This window comes from Orycteropus afer, unplaced genomic scaffold (genome assembly GCF_000298275.1).
Source record: "Orycteropus afer afer isolate SDZICR_OR568_19922 unplaced genomic scaffold, OryAfe1.0 scaffold00025, whole genome shotgun sequence".
Classification (NCBI taxonomy): domain Eukaryota; kingdom Metazoa; phylum Chordata; class Mammalia; order Tubulidentata; family Orycteropodidae; genus Orycteropus; species Orycteropus afer.
This window is the reverse complement of record NW_006921612.1, coordinates 2,908,551-2,929,210: the sequence shown is the minus strand read 5'-3', so window position 1 is coordinate 2,929,210 and position 20,660 is coordinate 2,908,551. Positions and strand designations below refer to the sequence as shown.

General features: G+C 41.5%; 1 protein-coding gene across 1 annotated transcript in view; it reads left to right on the top strand.

Annotated features, from left to right (window-relative positions):
- Positions 1 to 20,660, top strand: part of GREB1 (growth regulating estrogen receptor binding 1) — a 125,097-nt gene that overhangs the window by 76,322 nt on the left and 28,115 nt on the right. Inside the window, exons 21-27 of the mRNA XM_007935081.2 lie at positions 2,056 to 2,687; positions 9,095 to 9,197; positions 11,447 to 11,605; positions 12,810 to 12,952; positions 16,837 to 16,998; positions 18,795 to 18,999; positions 19,418 to 19,592. Of these exons, the coding sequence (XP_007933272.1) occupies positions 2,056 to 2,687; positions 9,095 to 9,197; positions 11,447 to 11,605; positions 12,810 to 12,952; positions 16,837 to 16,998; positions 18,795 to 18,999; positions 19,418 to 19,592 (1,579 nt within the window). The remainder of the gene's footprint in view (positions 1 to 2,055; positions 2,688 to 9,094; positions 9,198 to 11,446; positions 11,606 to 12,809; positions 12,953 to 16,836; positions 16,999 to 18,794; positions 19,000 to 19,417; positions 19,593 to 20,660) is intronic.

Sequence of the window (20,660 nt, the reverse complement as noted above, 5' to 3'; positions counted from 1 at the left end):
TATAGCTTCAAATCCAACTCCACACTTCAGGGATGAGGAAACAGAGGCCCAGGGAGGGGTGAGACTTATCCCAGGTCATACAGAAATTAGGATCAGTACCACAACTGGAACCTGGGTTCTGTCTCTTTTTCAGACCTATGAGGGACAAACCAACGAAGGTCTGGGGGTGAATGGTTAGAAATATTCAATGCGGGTTTGTGTCCTCAGTATCCTGCCAGGCTGGCTCTCACCCACCTAGGGAACCCCATGCCCCATGCCCATCTATTACACTCACACATGCCTGTGTGCCTCACAGTTACCTCAGCCCTATTCTCTAGCTCCTCTGTTTACAATGAGCTGATCACTTCATGTATCTTTCCTCAGAGGATGCATTTCAACAGGATACAGCCTTAAGCTGCTTACATTTTCTGAGGGGCCTGCAAGACTAGTAGTGTGTTTTCTCCCTCTGCCCCTCCTTTTCTCCATGAATGATCTTTAACTAGCATGGAATGCAGAATAAAGAGATGAATGAGGCAGTCCTTGCTGGAGAGTTCAGGATCCAGTGGGGGAGACTTCTGACACACAGGTTGTCTACATGGTGTGATATGTAGGATGCAGAAGGCTGAACCAAGGGCTACTGGGGGAGGGAAGGCATCCCAGAGAAGGGATAAGTAAGGGGGTGTCAGGCTCGAGCTGGCCTTGCAGTTTGTCTTCTCCCAGCACTGTCTCCTTGGAAACTACAAAGTTAAGATAGATGTGAGATGTTGTGTCTGCTCTGTTTTGTGTGAAACCTCATATCCATGGAATTGCTGAGAGTTGGCTTGCAGCCTTGGGCATATGCAATAGAGTGATATAAAAGATAGAAACTAGGGTTGTTGCTTCTCTGTGTCAAGGTGACCCACACACACTTTGGCTCTCATCTGCAGCACCAAATACATTCCGTGTGGGTGAGGAGATAGGAGAAACTCTGTACTTGGGAAGCCATTGGGCTGCTCAGTGAGGCAAAGATGCTGCACATGCTGTGTTTCCTATCATGAGTTCTTCTATAAAGCCAAGTGAATATACAAACAGTAACCAGTTGCTGTTTAGTTGATTCTGACTCATGGTAGCCCCACATGTGTCAGACTAGAATGTGCTCCATAGAGTTTGCGGTGCTGTGAATAGACATAGATCGCCAGGCCTTTCTTCTGAGGCACCTCTGAGTGGACTTCAACAGCTAGCATTTTAGTTAGCAGCCTTCGCACCACCCAGTGACTCCTAAGTAAATACAAGCAGTCCTCTCAGATCACGAACAACTTCCACTCTTAAGTCTGTCTCTAAGTTGAATGTTGGAAAAGTTAGGTTTCTATCTCACATTAGTCAGTTAGGTGTTGGTCTTAGTATATAGTATACCTTTCCATGTATAAAAAATATGAAAGAAATACTTCCAGATATGCTAAGGCATCTTTAATATAATAATAATAATGTTTTGATGCACATTGAAAAGCAGCACCTATTTGTTGTTATGAGTCTTTGTATGTCCCTCTAATTTTTAATGGAATAGGTTTTACGGGTGTTGGTTAATAACTACTGGGTTTTACCTAAGTTGGGTGTACTTACCCCAAGGGATTGCCTGTATACTGTTAGATTCAAGCCTGTTGTGTCTTGTGAGTTTTACTGTGCATTTGAACTAGTAACCACTGCTGTGCTGGTGCAGAAGATGACATTTTCTCTCCATGAAGTTAAGGAGGGTGTTCCAGGGAAGAACATGCCCAAGGGCATGAGTGTCTATAGAGCACTGAAGGTGAGCAGCTCCTAGCCAGACCATGACAGTGGTAGTGGGACTGGAGAGGAGAGACCTTTAAAGCCATGGAGGGAGGCAGGGGTGTGGGACAAAGTCATACCATGTGTGTGGCACTAGCTCTTCTCTGTAGTAGATCTCGGTTTTCTTGTAAGGAGAAATGAATTTGTATTTAACCATTAACAGAAAGTTCCAATTAAAGGCATGTAAAGGTAATTTATGCTGCAGAAACAAGTTTTGCGACTTGTTCTTCCTGGAATTCCAGGGCATGACTGACCAGATCCATCTCTCCTCAGGCTCAGCTTTGTGTGGTGAGTCCTCGGTGCAGCCAGTGGGGCTCTCACAGGGAGAGCAGGCCAGATCACCAAAGCCCTGCAGCCCTTCAGAAGAGATCACAGCTCCTAGTGACAAACAGAGACTCCGAGTGAGTCAGGGGTCGCAGTCAGTCATCAGCAGGCACAGCCCTGGGCTGGCCCCTCAGCCTGACTCCTGTCTCAAGACCAGCCAGAGGAGTGTCCAGGTGTCAGTTGCCTCGTCATCCTCCCAGTTCTCCTCTTCCTCAGGTTCTTCCTCTTCCTCCACGGTGCCTACATCTGGCACGTTTGTCCTGCAGGCCTCCCAGTGCTCCATGGTCAAGGCCTGCAGGCAGCCACCCGTCGTCTTCCTGCCCAAGCTGGTGTATGACATGGTCACGTCCACGGACAGCAGCGGCCTGCCCAAGGCAGCCTCACTCCTGCCCTCCCAATCGGTCATGTGGGCCAGCTCCTTCCGTCCCCTGCTCAGCAAGATGATGACGTCCACAGAGCAGTCCCTCTACTACCGGCAGTGGACAGTGCCCCGGCCCAGCCACATGGACTATAGCAACCGCTCTGAGGGCCGTATGGACAGCTTCCACCCCCGGAGACTGCTGCTCAGCGGGCCCCCTCAGGTGTGTCTGCTGCCAATGCTGCAGCTGCTCCCTGCAAACTCAGACTCGAGTCTGAAGAGTCTTTGTAGTCATGCCCAGAGGAGGCAGGGTTGGAGCTGAAAATATCCCCTTGCTCACTTTTTGTGGAACCAATAATACAATCAGTGACAGCCCTCTAGTGGACTAGTGGTCACCCTCACTGGCTGGTTCACTTCTGTTGTCTGGCCCCAGTCTCCTCTTTTGTATGTATAATGTGTGTGGGGGGAGGGGTGGAAGGAGACATGTCTGTTGGGCTTCTCGCATCTCTAGCCTCTGTCTGCATTTCCCACATGATCTCAGTTGATCTTCACAGCAAGCCTGAGGTTTGACTTACACTAATACTTAGAAACAAAACTGAGTTCTGCACTGGAAGATTTTGGAGGCAGGAGGTCTGTTACACCACCTCATCCCTCCCCTGACTCCTGGATTCCCTAGCAGTGAAAGACCATTTTGACCTATCAAATGGCAAATATCTCAAAGGGTGTGAACATCAAGTGCTGTGTGTGTGTGTGTGTGTGTGTGTGTGTATGTATGTATGTACAGAAGGAAAGATGTCGATTGGGATTGGCTTTTTGGAAGATACTGACAAAATAGTGAAGTGGTTAGAAGGTGGGCTCTGGAGTTGGGCTTGCTTGGGTTTGAGTTCTGACTCAAGCATTACCTGACACCTTGTGAAAGTGCCTCAGTGTTCTCATCTTAGAATGAAGGAAATTATAGTGCTTATATAATAGAAATGTGAGAATTGACCAACAAAATAATAACCCATAGAATGTTAGTTACTATTGTCATCATCATCATCAGTATCATCACTATCACCATTTAAAATGTGCTAACTTTTGATGCTCTGGTAGCATAGTGGCTAAAGCACTTGACTGCTAACCAGAAGGCTGGCGGTTCAAACCCACCAGCCACTCCTCGGAAGGAAGGTTGGGCAATCCTACTATCCGTAGTGATACTGCCTCAGAAACCCAAGGAGGGGTCGCTATGAGTCGGGGCCGACTCGACGGCACATAACAACAACAACAACAAACTTTTGATGCAGCAAGTTTATTTTGAGGAATTTATCCCAAGAAATACAAACTCCACATCACAAAGATGTGCATCTGTAAGGATGCTTATTTTAGTATTTAGTGTGTGGTGGGGGGAACTAGAAATGATTTAAATTTCATTGGTAAAGGCTTCAATTTAATAAATTTGGATACAACTATATCATGGAATTTGGTCATAGAAAGTTTGAGGTAGATCTCTATATTTGGACATTTAAATTTTCCTAAGATATTTAAATGAAAAAAATCAAGTTGCAGAGTAATATACATATATAGTGTAATATCAGTGTTATAAAAATCATTATGTTTGTGTGTGTGTAAATGCCTTGAAAAATCTCTGACAAGATAGCCACTAAATTGTTACCTCGGAAGGGGAGTAAGATAGAGGAGGGGAGACAGAAGAAGGAATATTTTAACTTCCTCCTTCATTATCCATATGAACTGCTTGAACTTTTAAAGTGAACTTTTCAATGATTGTAATTTTTAAAAATTTCCCAAAAAACACACTAACAACCTTATAAAAAAGAAATCTGAGCTCCCTGTGCCCTGACAATACAGGGTGTTATCGCTCTAAAATTTTTGCCATTTGGATTGGTGAAAAGTAATATGTCATAGTTTTACTGGTAAGGATGATCATATTTTTGTATATTTGTTGGTCATTGGTTTTTTGCCCAGTGATTTTCTGGTTTGTTTCCCTTTAGGCTATTTGACTTTTTCTTACTGATTTATAGAAGCTCTTTAGATATAACAGATTTTAATCCTTTGTCTAGCATGTGTATTGCAACTGTTCTCTCTGAAACATCCTCTGAGTTGGGTTTTATATTTTCCTTTTATTTTGTAAAATTATTTTTTGTATTGAACCACAAACTTGGAAAGCACAATCCTAGAGTAATGTTGTGAGAGGTGGGAGGGAAGGTCCAAGACTAGCCCATGGATGCCTCTTTAACCAAATGTAACCAAAGTAAAACTAATAGTACAGTTTACTAGCTTGGTGCTGGGCTGAGGGAGTTAAGGACTCTATGATACAAGAAGAGAGACATGGAAGAAGAGAAAAATAATTTTCTTTCTTTTCCAGGGCTTTGTTGTTGATGTTAGGTGCTGTTGAGTCAATTCCAACTCATAGCAACACTAGGTACAACAGAACGAAACCCTGCCTGGTTGTGTACCTCAGTCTTTGCTATACCAGAGCCCATTGTTGCAGCCACTGTGTCAATCCACCTCATTGGGGGTCTTCTCCTTTTTCATTGCCCCCCCCCCCCTTTACCAAGTATGATATCTGTTCTGGTTACCTAGTGCCGCTTTGACAAGAATATACCGCAAATGGAATGGCCTTAACAAACAGGAGTTTATTCTTTTACAGTTTGCAGGCTTTAAGTCCAAGTTCAAAGTGCCAGGCTCTATGGCCCCTCAACCCTGGGGTACAGCTCTACCTCCTGCTCCTGGCCTACTGGAGCTAGAGGCATTTCTTCACTCAGACAGCTGCTGGCTGCTGAGGCTGCCAAGCCCAAGGTTGACAAGTAAAAAGGCACAGTCCCAATATTACCAAACCACACAGCAGGCCATTAACTTAAGTCCATTGTAAGTCCCAAGGTTGGCAGAGCATGGCAGGCTACTGAGCAACAACATGGTTACATGCAGGGTCCAAGCATGCCATAGGCTAGAGACCATTCTCAAAGCTTCTTCTTATATACAGGAAGCAGACCACATACCCAAAGACAATTACTCAGCTGCTCACAGTAGATTCCACTATGGAGTTGATTACCAGTCTCATCATGGGGAATACTATATCCAGCTGCCCAGCAACTCAACCAGGCCCAGCCAAGTTGACACACAAATGTAACCACCATAATATCCTTCTTCAGGAAATGGTCCCTTCTGACAATATGACCAAAGTAGGTGAGATAAAGTCTGGCCATTCTTGCTTCTAAAGAGCATTCCACCTGTACTTCTTCAAGGACAGATGTGTTCGTTCCTCTGGTAGTCCATGGTACTTTCTTCACCAACAACACAACTCAAAAAGCATCAGCTCTTCTTTGGTGTTCCTTACTCAACTGTCCAGCTTTCACATGCATGTGAGGTGATTGAAAATACTGTGGCTTGGGTTAGCTGCACCTTAGTCTTCACTACTTTAAAGAGGTCTTTTGCAGCAGACTTGCCCCGAGCAATACTTCATCTGTTTTCTTGACTGCTGCTTCTGTGGGTGTTGATTGTGGAACAAAGAAATATGAAATCTTTGACAACTTCAGTCTTTTCTCCATTTATTGTGAGGCTGCTTATTGGTCCAGTGGTGAGGATTTTTGTTTTCTTTATGTTGAGGTGTAATCTATACTGCAGACTGTAGTCTTTAATCTTCATCAATAAGTGCTTCAAGTTATCTTCACTTTCAGCAAGGAAAGTTGTGTCTTCTGTATATTGTAGGTTGTTAGTGAGTCTTCCTCCAATCCTGATGCTGCATTCTTATTCCTATAGTCCAGCTTCTTAGATTATTTGCTCAGCATACAGATTGAGTAAGTATGGGGAAATGATATAACCCTGACATGCTCCTTTCCTGATTTTAAACCATGCAGTATCCCTTTGTTCTGTTTGAATGACAGCCTCCTGCTCTATGTACAGGTTCTTAATGAGCACAATTAAGTGTTCTGGAATTCCCTTTCTTCTTAGTGTTTACCATAATTTTTTATGATCCACATTATCAAGTGCTTTTGCATAGTCAATAAAACACTAGTAAAAATCTTTCTGGTGTTCTTTGCTTTCAACCAAGAGCTGTCTGACATCAACAGTGATATCTCTTGTTCTACATCATCTTCTGAATCCAGCTTGCATTTCTGCAAGTTTCCTGTCAATATACTGCTGCAACTGTTTATGAATTATCTTCAGCAAAATTTTACTTGCATATGATTTTAATCATATTGTTCTACAATTTTCACATTCTGTTGCATCACCTTTCTTTGGAATGGTTACAAATATGTAAAACTTCCAGTCAGTTGGCCAAGCAGCTGTCTTCCAAATTTTTGGGCATAGATGAGTAAGTGCCTCCAATGCAGCATCTGTTCATTGAAACATCTCAATGGGTATTCGGTAAATTCCTGGGGTCTTGTTTTTCACCAGTTTTTTCAGTACACCTTCTACTTTTTCCTTCAAAACCATTGGTTCTTGATTATATGCCATCTCCTAAAATAGATGAACATTGACCAATTCTTTTTTGTACAGTGATTCTCTGTATTCCTTCCATCTTCTTTTGATATTTCCTGCATCATTCAATTTTTTACCCATAGAATCTTTCAGTATTGCAACTTGAGGCTTGAATTTTCTCTTTAATTCTTTCAGTTTGAGAAATGCCAAGCATTTCCCTTTTAGTTTTCTATCTCCAGGTCTTTGCATATTTCATTGAAATAATTGACTTTGTCTTTTTGAGCCACTCTTTGAAATCTTCTGTTCAGCTCTTTTATTTTGTCATTTTTTCCTATTTGCTTTAGCTGCTTTCCATTCAAGTGCAAGTTTCAGAGTCTCTTCTGACATCCATTTTGGTCTTTTCTTCCTTTCCTGTCTTTTAAATGACCTTTTGCTTTCTTCATGTATGATGTTCTTGATATCTCACAATTCATCTGGTTTTTGGTCATTAGTGTTTAGTGCATCAAATCTATTCTTCAGATGGTCTGTAAATTCAGGTGGGATATAATCAAGGTTTTGGCTCTTGTAGACTCGTTTTAATTGTCTTCTGCTTCAGCTTGAACTTGCATATGAGCAATTGATGATCTGTTCCACAGTCAGCTCCTGGCCTTGTTTTAGCTGAAGATATTGAGCTTTTCCATTGCCTCTTTCCACAGATGTAGTCGATCTGATTCCTATGTGAGGTCCATGTGTATAGCTGCTGTTTATGTTATTGAAAAAAGGTATTTGCAATGAATAAGTCATTGGTCTTGCAAAATTCTGTCATGCAATCCCTGGCATCATTTCTGTCACCAAGGCTATATTTTCCAACTATCAGTGATTCTTCTTTGATTCCAGCTTTCACATTCCAATCACCATTGATAATCAATATATCTTGATTGCATGTTTGGTCAATTTCAAGACAGCAGAAATTGGTAAAAATCTTCACTTTCCTCGTCTTTGGCTTTAATGGTGCATAAATTTGAATAATAGTAGCATTAACTGGTCTTTCTGGTAGTCATATGTGTATTAGCCTATCACGACAGTGTTGTATTTCAGGATAGATCTTGAAACATTATTTGTGACAATGAATGCCATGAATTCCTCTTCAATTTATCATTCCTGGCATAGGAGATCAAATGATTGTCTGATTTAAAATGGCCAAAATCAGTCCATTTCAGTTCATTATTGCGTAGGATATTGATCTTTATGCATTTCATTTCATTTTTGACCACTTCCAACTTTCCTACATTCATCCTTCATACATTCCATGTTCCGATTATTATTGGATGTTTCCAGCTGTTTCTAACCATTTGGGATCATGCCCCGTGACCAAATGGAGGTCCCAAACACCTGTGTCATTAAGGTCAACTCTACTCTGAGGAAGCAGCTCTTTCCCAGTAGTATTTTGAGTGCCTTCTAACCTGAAGGGCTCATCTTTTGCCACTATATCAGACAGTGTTTCAGGGCTGTTCATAAAGTTTTCCAGTAATATACCAGACAGTGTTTCACTGCTATTCATAAAGTTTTCACTGGCCAGTTCTTTGAGAAGTGGATAGCCCCTTCCTTCTTTTGAGTCTTTCTTAGTTTGGAAGCTCTGCTGAAACCTATCCACCATGGGTGACCCTGCTGGTATTTGAAATACGGGTGACATAGCCTCCAGCCTCACAGCAACACACAAGCTACCACAGTACCACAAACTGAAAGGCAAGTGGTGGGCTGGGCTTAGGAAGAAAGAATTGAGGTGTCAAGTTTTTCTTTTGTACGATGAATTTTGTTATCTTACTATAAACATACCAATTAATATAAGAAGAGTGATTTTGTAGTTGTGTAAGACCCTTTTAAGATATTATTATGTTCTTTATTATAAATTCATATTTTTACAAAGCAACCTTTCTTAAACTTGTGATAAAGTTCTGTTTCCTAACAGCTTAAAAAATGTGGTCAGCTAAAATCTGGAGACTCACTTGCAATGATTTATAAGTGGGTAGGCTTCCTGCTCTTGGGAGTACATCTGTTAGCTAGCCATATTTTCTTCAGGCCACATTTTCCATCAAATGTCTTTGCACCCATTGGGCTCTTCTTTTAACTAAATGAGATTGATGACATGAGACATGTCAAGTGTTTCAGATGGTGGCTGGCATGTAGACAAGGATTTGCTAACTGTTAGCTCTTCTTTTAATGTCCTTACAGATTGGGAAGACAGGTGCCTACCTACAGTTCCTTAGTATTTTGTCCAGAATGCTTATTCGACTGACTGAAGTAGATGTTTATGATGAAGAAGAAATCAATATCAGTAAGTTATCCATTTGGAATCCTCTTTAATCAACTTAGTCACAGAAGTGACTTTGTGTCTCTTACTTTCCAGAAGGAATTCTTAGATTAATGGGCAGACTCATCCCAAGGGCCTCATAAGGAGCTTTTATCTTTCTCTTGTAATCATTTTGCTCAATACCAGAATAATACCCATAGTACTAATATTAAAAGTAACTATGCTTTATTTGGGAGCTCTGGTAGCATAGTGGCTAAGACACTTGCCTGCTAACCAGACGGCTGGCGGTTCAAACCCCCAGCCACTCCTCGGAAGGAAGGTTGGGCAATCCTACTTCCGTAGTGATACTGCCTCGGAAACCCAAGGAGGGGTCGCTATGAGTAGGGTTTGACTCGATGGCACGTAACAACAACAACAACAACAACATGCTTTACTTAGTACCTTCCGTATGTCAAGCACTGTGCTAGATACTTTACATAAGTTACCAAATTTAATTTTCTGTGCAATGTCATGAGATAAGCATTTTCCTGATAAATAACATGCCCAGGAGCCCAGCTGGGAGGCAGTGGAGCTAGAATTAAACTGTGTGTGACCAATGCTTCTAGAAAGTGCAGGTGTACCCATCAAGAGGGATTTCTCCCTCTTTGGAATTTATTTCCACTCAGGCAACTGAGCCCACAGATCGGTATCTTGGGGAAAAAAAACCAGAAATACATGATCTAGGGGAAAAATCCTTTTCTCTTTGTTCACTAAACACAGGCCATGCTAATTAAGGTAACTTTTTGAAGAGCTGTTTTGCACTACTCGTAACACTCCTCCATTTCCTCTTCATATGCCCCTCCCAGTGGCTCATAAACTTGATCTCAAACCTTTCACTTTGAAGATGAAAATTTGTTAAGGCAGTCCTGTCTGTATAGTAGAGAAAGGCTGCTGGGAAGCTATGCTGGTGTCTAAATAGCACTTCCTAAGGTGCTCTTGGCTGTGCTTGAATTCTCACTTGGATAAAATTTGGAACCAAGGAAGTTCCTCCAGAACTGGATCTCTTCTTTGAAGGAAAGGGTAGGCTTTTCATCCAAGCTCTGAATTTCCCACAATTGAGAACTGTTTTTCAGATGAAAATTGGCAAGTCCATTTAGTTTCTGGCTCCTCGCTTTCTTCAACATACCAGTGATAAAGACAAGATTTAAACCCAGTTTGTAAAACTTCAAAGCACATTCTTTTAAATACTTTCTTACTCTCTTTACTTTTTTTTCTTATGTAAAACGTGAACATTCCTGTTTTACAGGGTGTTATGAAGATTAAATGATGTTATTATACACAGGAAGCACCAAGCAGCACCTGTTAAATACAATATAAATATTCCTTTCTCCTTTATATATGGACATGGATTCTGCTCATTTATACAATATGTTGTTAGCTGCTGTTAAGTTGACCCTGACTCATGGTGACCTCACGTCCGACAGAGCAAATAGCTTCCCAGTTCTCTGCCATCCCTGTGATCAGTTGCAGAAACTGACTGATTTTTGGAAGTAGATCTTTCTTTGTATACAGTGTGGTAGGTTCAATATATATATATGTCTGAATACACACACATACAAATACATAATCAATATATTGCTTAATTTATCAAGTTGGGCCAACCAGAATTATTTTTCTCTTAACCTTTCACCAACAAATATTTACTGAGCACCATAGACTAAACTAATCAGAATATAAGATGATACGTGGCAAATGTAAAAATGTAGTTTGGTCCATGAGTGTTGTTCCCATTCAGAAAGGAAGCACCCATTGGGATTGGACTCTCAGAAGAGGTTTTTCATAGGTGGAATGATATAGGCTGGGTAATATTTAGATATATAGAGGCAAGAAGACAAATGTATTTGGTTTAGGTAAAAATAAGAACCAGTGGTGGGAGCAGATGTGGTATATTTGAGTGCTGTGCTGGGGAGAAGTACAGAGCACAGGTTAGGTACGTTGGGCCAGGCCAGAGTGGAAAGTTGAAGGAATTGAAATTAGTGTGAAAGACAGAGGAGTAAACTCATTTTCATAGAAATGGACTCTAAGCCTGGTCCTCTGGATAGAGCTAGATCTGAATGCTTCTTCTTGTCTCTGGAGAATGTAATATGTACCAGGAGACTTCAAGACCAAGAAGTTTGTAGGTAAACCATAGACTCACTAGCAATTCCATCCCAAACATCATCCTTGTGCATATGTGAAATAAATCATTTTCACTCCTTTTTTGTCACATGTCTGTGTTTCTGTGAATCTTGCAGACCTCAAAGAAGAATCAGATTGGCGTTATCTCCAGTTCAGTGACCCCTGGCCAGACCTGGAGCTATTCAAGAAGATGCCTTTTGACTACATTATTCATGATCCAAAATATGAGGATGCCAGTCTGATTTGTTCACACCAACAAAGCATAAAGAATGAAGGTCAGACTTTAAAGTTCCTTGCTTCACCTTCTTCCAAAGTACATGAAAACCAAAACCAAACTCGCTACCATCGAGTTGGAGCCAACTCATAGTGACCCATCCTTGGGTTTCTGAGGCAGTATCACTACGGAAGTAGGTTGCCCAACCTTCCTTCTGAGGAGTGGCTGGTGGGTTTGAACTGCCAGCCTTCTGGTTAGCAGTCAAATGCCTTAGGCACTACACCACGAGCGCTCCTAAGTACATGGAAGTACCCTCTTAAAGGGAGGAGCTGAATTTTGCTAGTGATACATTTATCCGGTGGTGGTTAATTAACCAGGAATACCCAATACAGAACTGATAGCTCCAACTCACTGTACAAGGAAGGGATCATCACAGAACCTCTGAAAGGGAGACTCACTGCTCAGTAGGTACTGAATAATGAAGGCACTCTTGATAATGTATCCTGGCAGAATTTTCAAAGGTTCTGGTTAGTAGAGGATAAAAGACATGTATACTTATTTAAGAAATTGGAATTGTAACAAAATGACACATTTCTCTCTCTCTTTCTTCTCTCATTTTCTCTCTTCAGGGACCACTAATTCTCACAGTATTATCTATAATTCTTCAGTGTTTCAGGGTCACAATCAATAAATGTCAATTATTATTGGCCAGTGTGATTATAAACATAGAATAGAAAAGTTTGGTAAATGCATTGTGAGAAAAATACTTGATCGCCTCCTTTTCAAACCAGTGATTTTAACTTCACTGTTCTAAGGATAGATCACTTTCAGTGAAGGGTTCTTCATATAGACTAGTCTCTAAGGTTTAGTTTTAAATTCTTAATCCTGCTAAGTTATTTTAAGAAATGGGAGCAGTTCATCTGCATCATGGTATTTGAATATTAAGTTGGCAATCTATTTAAATTGTCATGTAGCAGATCCTTTAATGTGTAGTTAGGAAACAGTCTTAGATCAACAAATGAGATGTATTTTGTTTTGCTGTATGAGCATAGTTTCTTTATATGCTTATCACACTGAGATTTAGTTGTCTCTTTTTACCAGTTGAGTGACCCTAGAGCCCAGACAATTATAGTTGACCACGTAAAACCCTTTTGTTGATTGACTGGATTTTGCATTTTCAATTCGCTTGAATTTGAGTAGGCAGGGGATAAAATGGTTGTTTTGCATCTTGCTGCTCTTTAACACTGCTGGGAAATGCTTTGCAGACAGAGGGATGGCACGGAAGCCAGAGGACCTTTATGTGCGATGTCAGACGGCACGGATGAGACTTTCCAAATATGCAGCGTATAACACATACCACCACTGTGAGCAGTGCCACCAGTACATGGGCTTCCACCCTCGCTACCAGGTAGGCCACAGGCACCAGAGCCCAACATCCAGGGGCACTTCTAGCATCTCTCTGTTTGTGTTTCATGTTTACTTGTACCATTTATTTCCCCAGTTCTTCTTATATTTTCATTACAGAGTGGGAGATGGAAAGTTCTGGAAGCCCTTGCTTCCTAATCTGCTTCCATCCTTGGTTCCCTTTAATAATTTATGAAATTATTGCTGTGACTACTACAATGATTCTTTTGGAATTACACATTTATCAGTGGCAGAGTTAACTGACTATAGGTGTCTTTACTCTTCATTATGTCTTAGCAGTTTCAGAAATTAGTTCACTTCAGTGGAAACTTACTGAGTGCTTATTATGTCCCAGGCACTCGGACACAGAGAGGAATAAACTCTGGCCCCATATTCAAGGCTCACATTCTAGGAAAGGGGATGTACACATGAACAATGTAAAGCAAACAAGAAGAGAAATATGGTTGATGCCTAGAAATTGTTTAGATAAGGAGAAAAATTTGCTTTACTGAGTACCTACTATGTGCCAGTTAATGTTGAAGCTTTCATATGTCTGTACTTCCCAACCTTTTTACATAATAGAAAATGTTATTTATCCTGCACACAGGATAAAACTAGTTACAGCCAGATACTATTGACCCAGGGCTCTCACTGTCTAAAGCTATGACTGGTCCCCACAGGTTTGTGTTCAAGCCAACCTATAATTCATTTAAAGTACACTGGTTAGGAAACAAGGAGTTCTGGTGGTGTAGTGGTTAAGGCATTTGGCTACTACCCAGAAGGTCAGTGGTTCAAATCCACCAGCTGCTCTATGGAGGGAAGAATCTACCCAAACCAAACCAAATTCACTGCCATCGAGCTGATTCTTTCTCATAGCAACCCCCATTGGGTTTCTGAGGCAGTAAATCTTTAGGGAAGTAGATTGCCCCGTCTTCCTTCTGTGGCGCAGCTGGTGGGTTTGAACGACCAAACTTCTGGTTAGTAGTCTGTTGCCTTAGGTGCTACGCCACCAGAGCTCCTTTACTATCATGTCAAGTTTTCATTAATTTCTCACAAGAAAACCCTTGAGACAGTCGTATTATCCCCATTTTATAAATGAAGGTGCTCTCTTGGTTGGGAGGAACAAAGAAGAGGATTTTGAAGAATCAGAGGTTGCCAACTACCAAGGCGGCATGTGCCAATGAGGGGTGACATGGAGTCTTGAGGGAATTAGATGTGATTTCAGTTGGGTATTTCTGGAACATAAAGTGCTGCCAACCCCAGTTGCTGCTGAGTTGCCCCAACTCATGGCGACCCCATCTGTCAGAGTAGAACAGCTCTATAGGGTTCTCCCTGGCTAACGTTTCAGGAGATCCCTAGGCCTCTCTTCCCCAGCATCTCTGGGTGCTCTCTCACCTCTAACTTTTTGGTTAGCAGCTGAGCACTTCTGAAAGTGCTTGTTGTTGTTGTTATGTGCTGTTGAGTCGGACCCGACTCATAGTGACCCCTCCTGGGGTTTCCGAGGCAGTATCACTACACAAGTAGATTGCCCCATCTTCCTTCCAAGGAGTGGCTGGTGGATTTGAACTGCCAGCCTTCTGGTTAGCAGTCAAGTGCCTTAGCCACTATGCTACCAGAGCTCCCCTGAAAGTGCTTAGAAGTAGGAAATCTGAGGAGAGGAAGCTGGAGGGATGGGGCAGAGACCAGACCACAAAGACCTTGAGTGCCATGGGAAGGAATGTGAACTTTCTCAGTGAGAAGTTTAAGTAGGGGCCTAGTGTGGGCAAAGGTGCATTTTTAAGTAGTCTCTTTAGAAACCATGTGGAGAGTTAGGAGAGCCCGTGAAACTGATTATTTATAAAGAGGTAGAAGACAGTACATTATACTTAGCATTTCTTTTCATTTCAGACCCAAGCAGGGGAAAAAGGGAAGGAAAGAGACAGCTGGAGTAATGGGAGCCACACAGACACCTGGAGAGGGAGCAGAGGTATGCAGGACAATTGATGTCCTCGGCTGCTTCCAGAAAGGTCCGGGGCAGCAAGAGTGCTGATTTGCACTCTTTCCTTTCACAGAAGGAAACAGCAGACAGTGGCTTTAACTTCTCCAGGTCTGCCCTGATCCTGAGCTTAGCTACCTGTAACCCCTGTCTTTTAATACTGTTGTTTCTAAGTATGCAATTTCATTGTAGAAGAAATTAGAAAATACATACAAATAATTTTTTAAAGCATAAAAAAAAAATCAAATCCCATTAGCCCAGGTAAACTCATCTAACAATTTTGCATTTTTTTCTTGGAGATGAAGTTTTTATTTCAAGGTAGAAAAAAAGTATTTTTTTTCCTAACCATTTTCTTGTATTGTATTTGAAATTGAAAGAAGTGAAAAGGACTCCAGAGCTCTAGTCCATAGTCACTTCAGTAAGTAAAGCAGTGTACTATTGCTGCTTAGCAAGAAGGTCTGCCATGATCTCAGGCTGCATGAATAAAAGAACAGCATCAGGAACAGGAAGGAGAGGGACCCTGTGCTTGGCTGGCTGGGCCACAGTGGGTCTGCGTTTAGGGTCGTGTTCAGGTCTGGGACCACAGCTGAAAAGGAGTGTGTTTAGCATGTTGAGGGGAGTCCAAACCTAGCCATGTGAGGAATAATTGAGGGCCCCTCGTGGTTTTCTTGATGGCCATTTTCATACCTCTGGCCTATGCTCATTCTGTTTTCTTTTCCTTCATCTATCAAGGCTGCCAAGTCACCTATTTTATGAAATCTCCTCAGTTGTGCTTATCCCTACCCTACCTCTGAATCAAAATCAATTTCTCCCTCATCTCAGCTCCCAGATGACATCATGGTTCTAGTAGAGCCACAATGTTGTTGTTGTTGTTGTTATGTGCCCTCGAGTTGGACCCGACTCATAGTGACACCTCCTTGGGTTTCCAAGGCAGTATCACTACGGAAGTAGATTGCCCCATCTTCCTTCCGAGGAGTGGCTGGTGGGTTTGAACCACCAGCCTTCTGGTTAGCAGTCAAGTGCCTTAGGCACTACACTACCAGAGCTCCTACTTAAAACTGATGTGTACTGGTTGTCTCCTCCCTTTCCAGCCCTTGGTGGATTTGGGGGAGTGCATAGCACATATTAGCAGTAAGACTGGAGGAAGGATTCTGACAGTCAAGAAGGGTGAAGGTCGGAGAAGCCTTCCTGTGTTGATGCCTGAAGCAGGGCAGAGAGGTCATACCAGAGAGGTGCACACGCCACAGACACAGCTTTATCAGGGATTTGGATGAGTTGAGGTTGTAACCTGGGATTTTTAGGAGAAGTGATAAGAGGTGAGACTAGATATAGGGATAGATATGAGCCCAAGACCTCTGTACTTCAGTTTCCACATCCATAAAATGGGGATGATATTAGTAATTGCTTCATAGGATTATTGTGAATTTTAAATGAATGATAATGCAAAGGCGATAGATTAATGTCCGGCACATAGTAAGTGTTCTAGAAATGTACAAATGTATCCAATTATTATTAATAACACTATTTCATATAATATTTATGATGAAGAAAATACATTTCTTAGAATTAAATGAGATTTGTAGCATGAATGCTTTTGTTAACCTAGCATACCTATGGGTCAAATCCAGGATGTAGAAGAGATTGGTGCCTGAGGTGACATAATTGGATGAAGGAATATAAAAACTAAGGACAAGAGTAGGCTCTAGCTGAGTGTGTTTGCCTGGGGTATGTTTACCCATTAGCAAGACCTGGGTATCTACACTTTGTACTAGTGTTAAACAGTAAGCTTCTTGTCCTATGGGTCAGAGGTGGAGATGACCTCTGTGTCATCATGGCCATGATTGAGCCTGTTCTTCTGGGAGGTAAAGCCAGACTCTGATGATAAGCTCTGTCCTTTCCCCCTCACACCTCAGCTCTATGAGTCCACCCTGCACGCCTTTGCCTTCTCTTACTCCATGCTAGGAGAGGAAATCCAACTCCATTTCATCATCCCCAAGTCCAAGGAGCACCACTTTGTCTTCAGCCAACCTGGAGGCCAGCTGGAGAGCATGCGTCTGCCCCTCGTCACAGACAAGGTACTAGCTGTGAGTTCCAGTGGGTTCACAGGGGCTTCAAGTGATCATGAAGTTGGGGACTGAGAGAGAGTAGTTGCCTAATGAGAAAAGACTCCCTCGTTCAAAGGCATTTGGAGCAGAATGGAGAAACCAATATGATGATTGAATTTGGAGGAGGCTAATATAGTACATGGGCTTTGGAGTTACTCAGATTTCAAGTTTAAGTCTATCTCTACCATTGTATTACTTTAAACTTGTCACTTAATCTCTGAGTCTCGGTTTCTTCATCTGTAAACTTGACCAATAATATATCTTGGAAAAGCTTATTGTAAGCATTATTTGGAATAATCAGTATAAGGCACCAGCACAGTCCCTGGAAAATAACTGTGCCAAATAGATGTTCATTCCCTTTCATCATCATTTCTTTAATTCTCTCTGTTTTGGAAAAATTTTAACATGCGAAGGTAAATTGAATATTATAATGAAACCCTCAGTACACACAACCCAACCTCACTAATTATGAATACATGGCCAGTCTTGTTGCGTCTCTCGATTGATCCTCTTTCTTTTTCTTCTATCATTTTGAAGCAAATTCCCGATATCATAATATTTCATCCATAGATACATAAGTATAAATCCCTATACCTTTTGAAGAGGTTGTTCTTCATAATCCGTTGTCTCAGTGACTAGCATTCATCTCAAAGAGGCATTCTGTTGTGGAGTTTGCCTTGACAATCCCAACCTGACAACCTCATAGAGTAAACTTGCTGCTCTTGATCAGCCTCAGTCAACACAAACCATTCTTTTCTTCTTCAGAATGCCAGACTTCTATAGCACTAAACCCAGCCTTGCAGATCCAGCAGTTTGTTATCAAGCAGTGAGAATATTTGTAAAGTACCAAAGAAGTCTCTCTTAGAAGGTGGTCTCATACTCTGTGGGCTGAGGTGGGGATTGTTTTAGTGAAACACTGTGCATGTGGCATTAAAGTAAGGATTTAGCCATATTCTGCTCACTCTTCCAGCCATCCACTCAGAATTGATTATGAGCACCAGCTGTGTGCACAGTTTTAGCAGGTGCTTTGAGGAATTCAGAGAGAGCAGAAGACCTGGCTCTGCCAGAGGAACACATTGTTGAGGAAAGCATTGAAGAAAACAGTTATTTACAGCAAGGGTATCACAATCTGAGTATATAAATAGATAGGCTGCATTGTTCAGTGGTTTTCATAGTATATGGAGGATATGAATTATACAGGGATAACATGTACTCAGAGCACAATATTAGACTCTGGTAGGAGAGTGTAATGAATTTGCTGAAATGGTATATGCTGGTTAGTTTTTATTGCAAAACAAACCATCACTAAACAAGCATTTATTTAGCTTAGGATTGTGTGGGTCAGCAGTTATGGTTAGGTTCAGCTGGATGGTTCTGCTGGGCTTGGCTGTGCACTCATGGCTCTGTGGTTACTCTGGTCCATGGGGGCTGGCTGGTCTAGAGTGGCCTCCACTGGGATGGCTCATCTCTTCTCCACATAGTTTCTCATCCTCCGGAAGGCGAACCCAGATTTGTTCGTGTGGTAGCTGAGGAGTGCTCTGAGAGTAACTACAATCTGTGCATCCCCCTGAAGCTAGGCTCAGAACTGGCGCATCATTTTTGCTGCACTTTATTGGTACAAACAAGTCACAAGGCTAACTCAGATTCAAGGAGTGTTGAAAGAGACTCCGTCTTTTGGTGGAAGGAGCTGCCAAGTCACAATTCAAAGGGAGAGAGATAATTATAGCTGTTTTTTCAATCTTTCTCACTATGCCTGTACTTTACAGAGTCATGAATATATAAAAAGTCCGACATTTACTCCAACAACTGGCCGTCATGAACACGGACTCTTTAATCTGTATCATGCAATGGATGGTGCCAGTCACTTGCATGTGCTGGTTGTCAAGGAGTATGAGATGGCTATTTATAAGAAATACTGGCCCAACCACATTATGCTGGTGCTCCCAAGTATCTTCAACAGTGCTGGAGTTGGTAGGTAATTTTCAAAATACTCAGTAAAATATCTATACTGAAGACTTAAGAGAGAAGTGTTAAATATTTTACATCAAGTTCTTTGCTTTTTGACTTTTAAAGCTACTTGGCTTATTTGATTTTTTTATGAATATTCTTTTTCTGATGTTCAATTATCAATTCAATTCATGTTCTCAGTTGTTAGAAAAGAAAGGATGAGTAAAACAAAAGTGTGCAAATTGGAGAGGAGTTTTTTTCTTCCTGTAATTTTCTCTTCCAAGCCAATGGCCAATAGTCAGTGGAACAGTGATGCATATTCAAAGAGTTGGGAGCTGACTTGTCTTGGATGGAGCCTTGATTAAGAGTTCTAACCAGGGTTATGACTGTATGGGTGTTGATGTAGGACAGACTTGACCCTCAGGTAATTTTGACATTTCAGGTGCAGCTCACTTCCTAATCAAGGAGCTCTCCTATCATAACCTGGAGCTGGAGCGGAACCGGCAGGAGGAGCTGGGGATAAAGCCCCAGGACATCTGGCCTTTCATTGTGATTTCTGATGACTCCTGTGTGATGTGGAACATGGTGGATGTTGACTATGCTGGGGAAAGAAGCAGGTAAAATAGCCTGTAATTATTTCTGCCTTCATCATGTTTGCTTTTAAATATAAATAAAAAATAATAAGTATACTTTTAATTGGGGAATTCTCTTTAACCCTTTAAGGACTATAGAGTACAGCTTGTATTAGAAAAATCATGTATGATAGACAGAGCCCTGGATGTCGCAGAAGTGGACTCATATACCAAGCCAAGCTTTATCAATTCATAACTTTCTACTGTGATTTGGGTGAAAGTTTACATAGCAAATTCGTTTTCCATTCAATACATATTTTGTTTCAGGACATTGATTACATTCCCCAAAGTGTAACCGTTCTCTTCCCTCTTCCTCCCTATGGTTACCTTTTCCCTGTGTCCTTCTTTCCTATGCATTTCTGCCCTCTGAGCTGTCTCCCTGCCCAAATACTGCCCTTCTGATCTTCCATGGTTGATCGTTCTAAGGAGTGCACCTCCCTGGTGTAATTGTTCATCTCATAGGCCTGTCTGTTGTTTGACTAAGAGTTAAGTCATGGCAGTCAGTTCAGTTCCAGACTCAAAGGGTAACTAAGGGCTATAGTCTCAGGGGTTTTGCCAGTCTTTCTGAGACCAGTAAGCTTGGTTTTTTTTATTTTGAGTTTTTTCCAATTTTATTTTTGTTTTTTAACTTAAATATATACAGAAAATCACAGAATATATGTTCCATATACTATCTATATTCAAAAGAAAGTACAGTTTATATATAGAAATTTTCAGACTACCCATTTAACCCACTCCCATATCAAGAAACAGAACATCACTAGAAACTGCCCAGAAACTCTCTCCTATTACCTTCCAGTCACTGCCTACCTTCCTACCAGCTAACTTGTGACGCTTAACTTTTATTTGCTGTGTAATATTTAAGGAGCTTTGGTGGTGCAGTGTCTAAAGCATTTGACTGCTAACCAGAAGGTTGGTGGTTCAAACCCACGAGGCCCTCCATGGAAAGAAAATGCAGTAATCTACTTCCTACCTTGGAAACCCAATAGGGGAGAGGGGTCATTATAAGTCAGAATCTACTCAATGGCAGTGGTTTGTTGTTTTTTTTTTTTT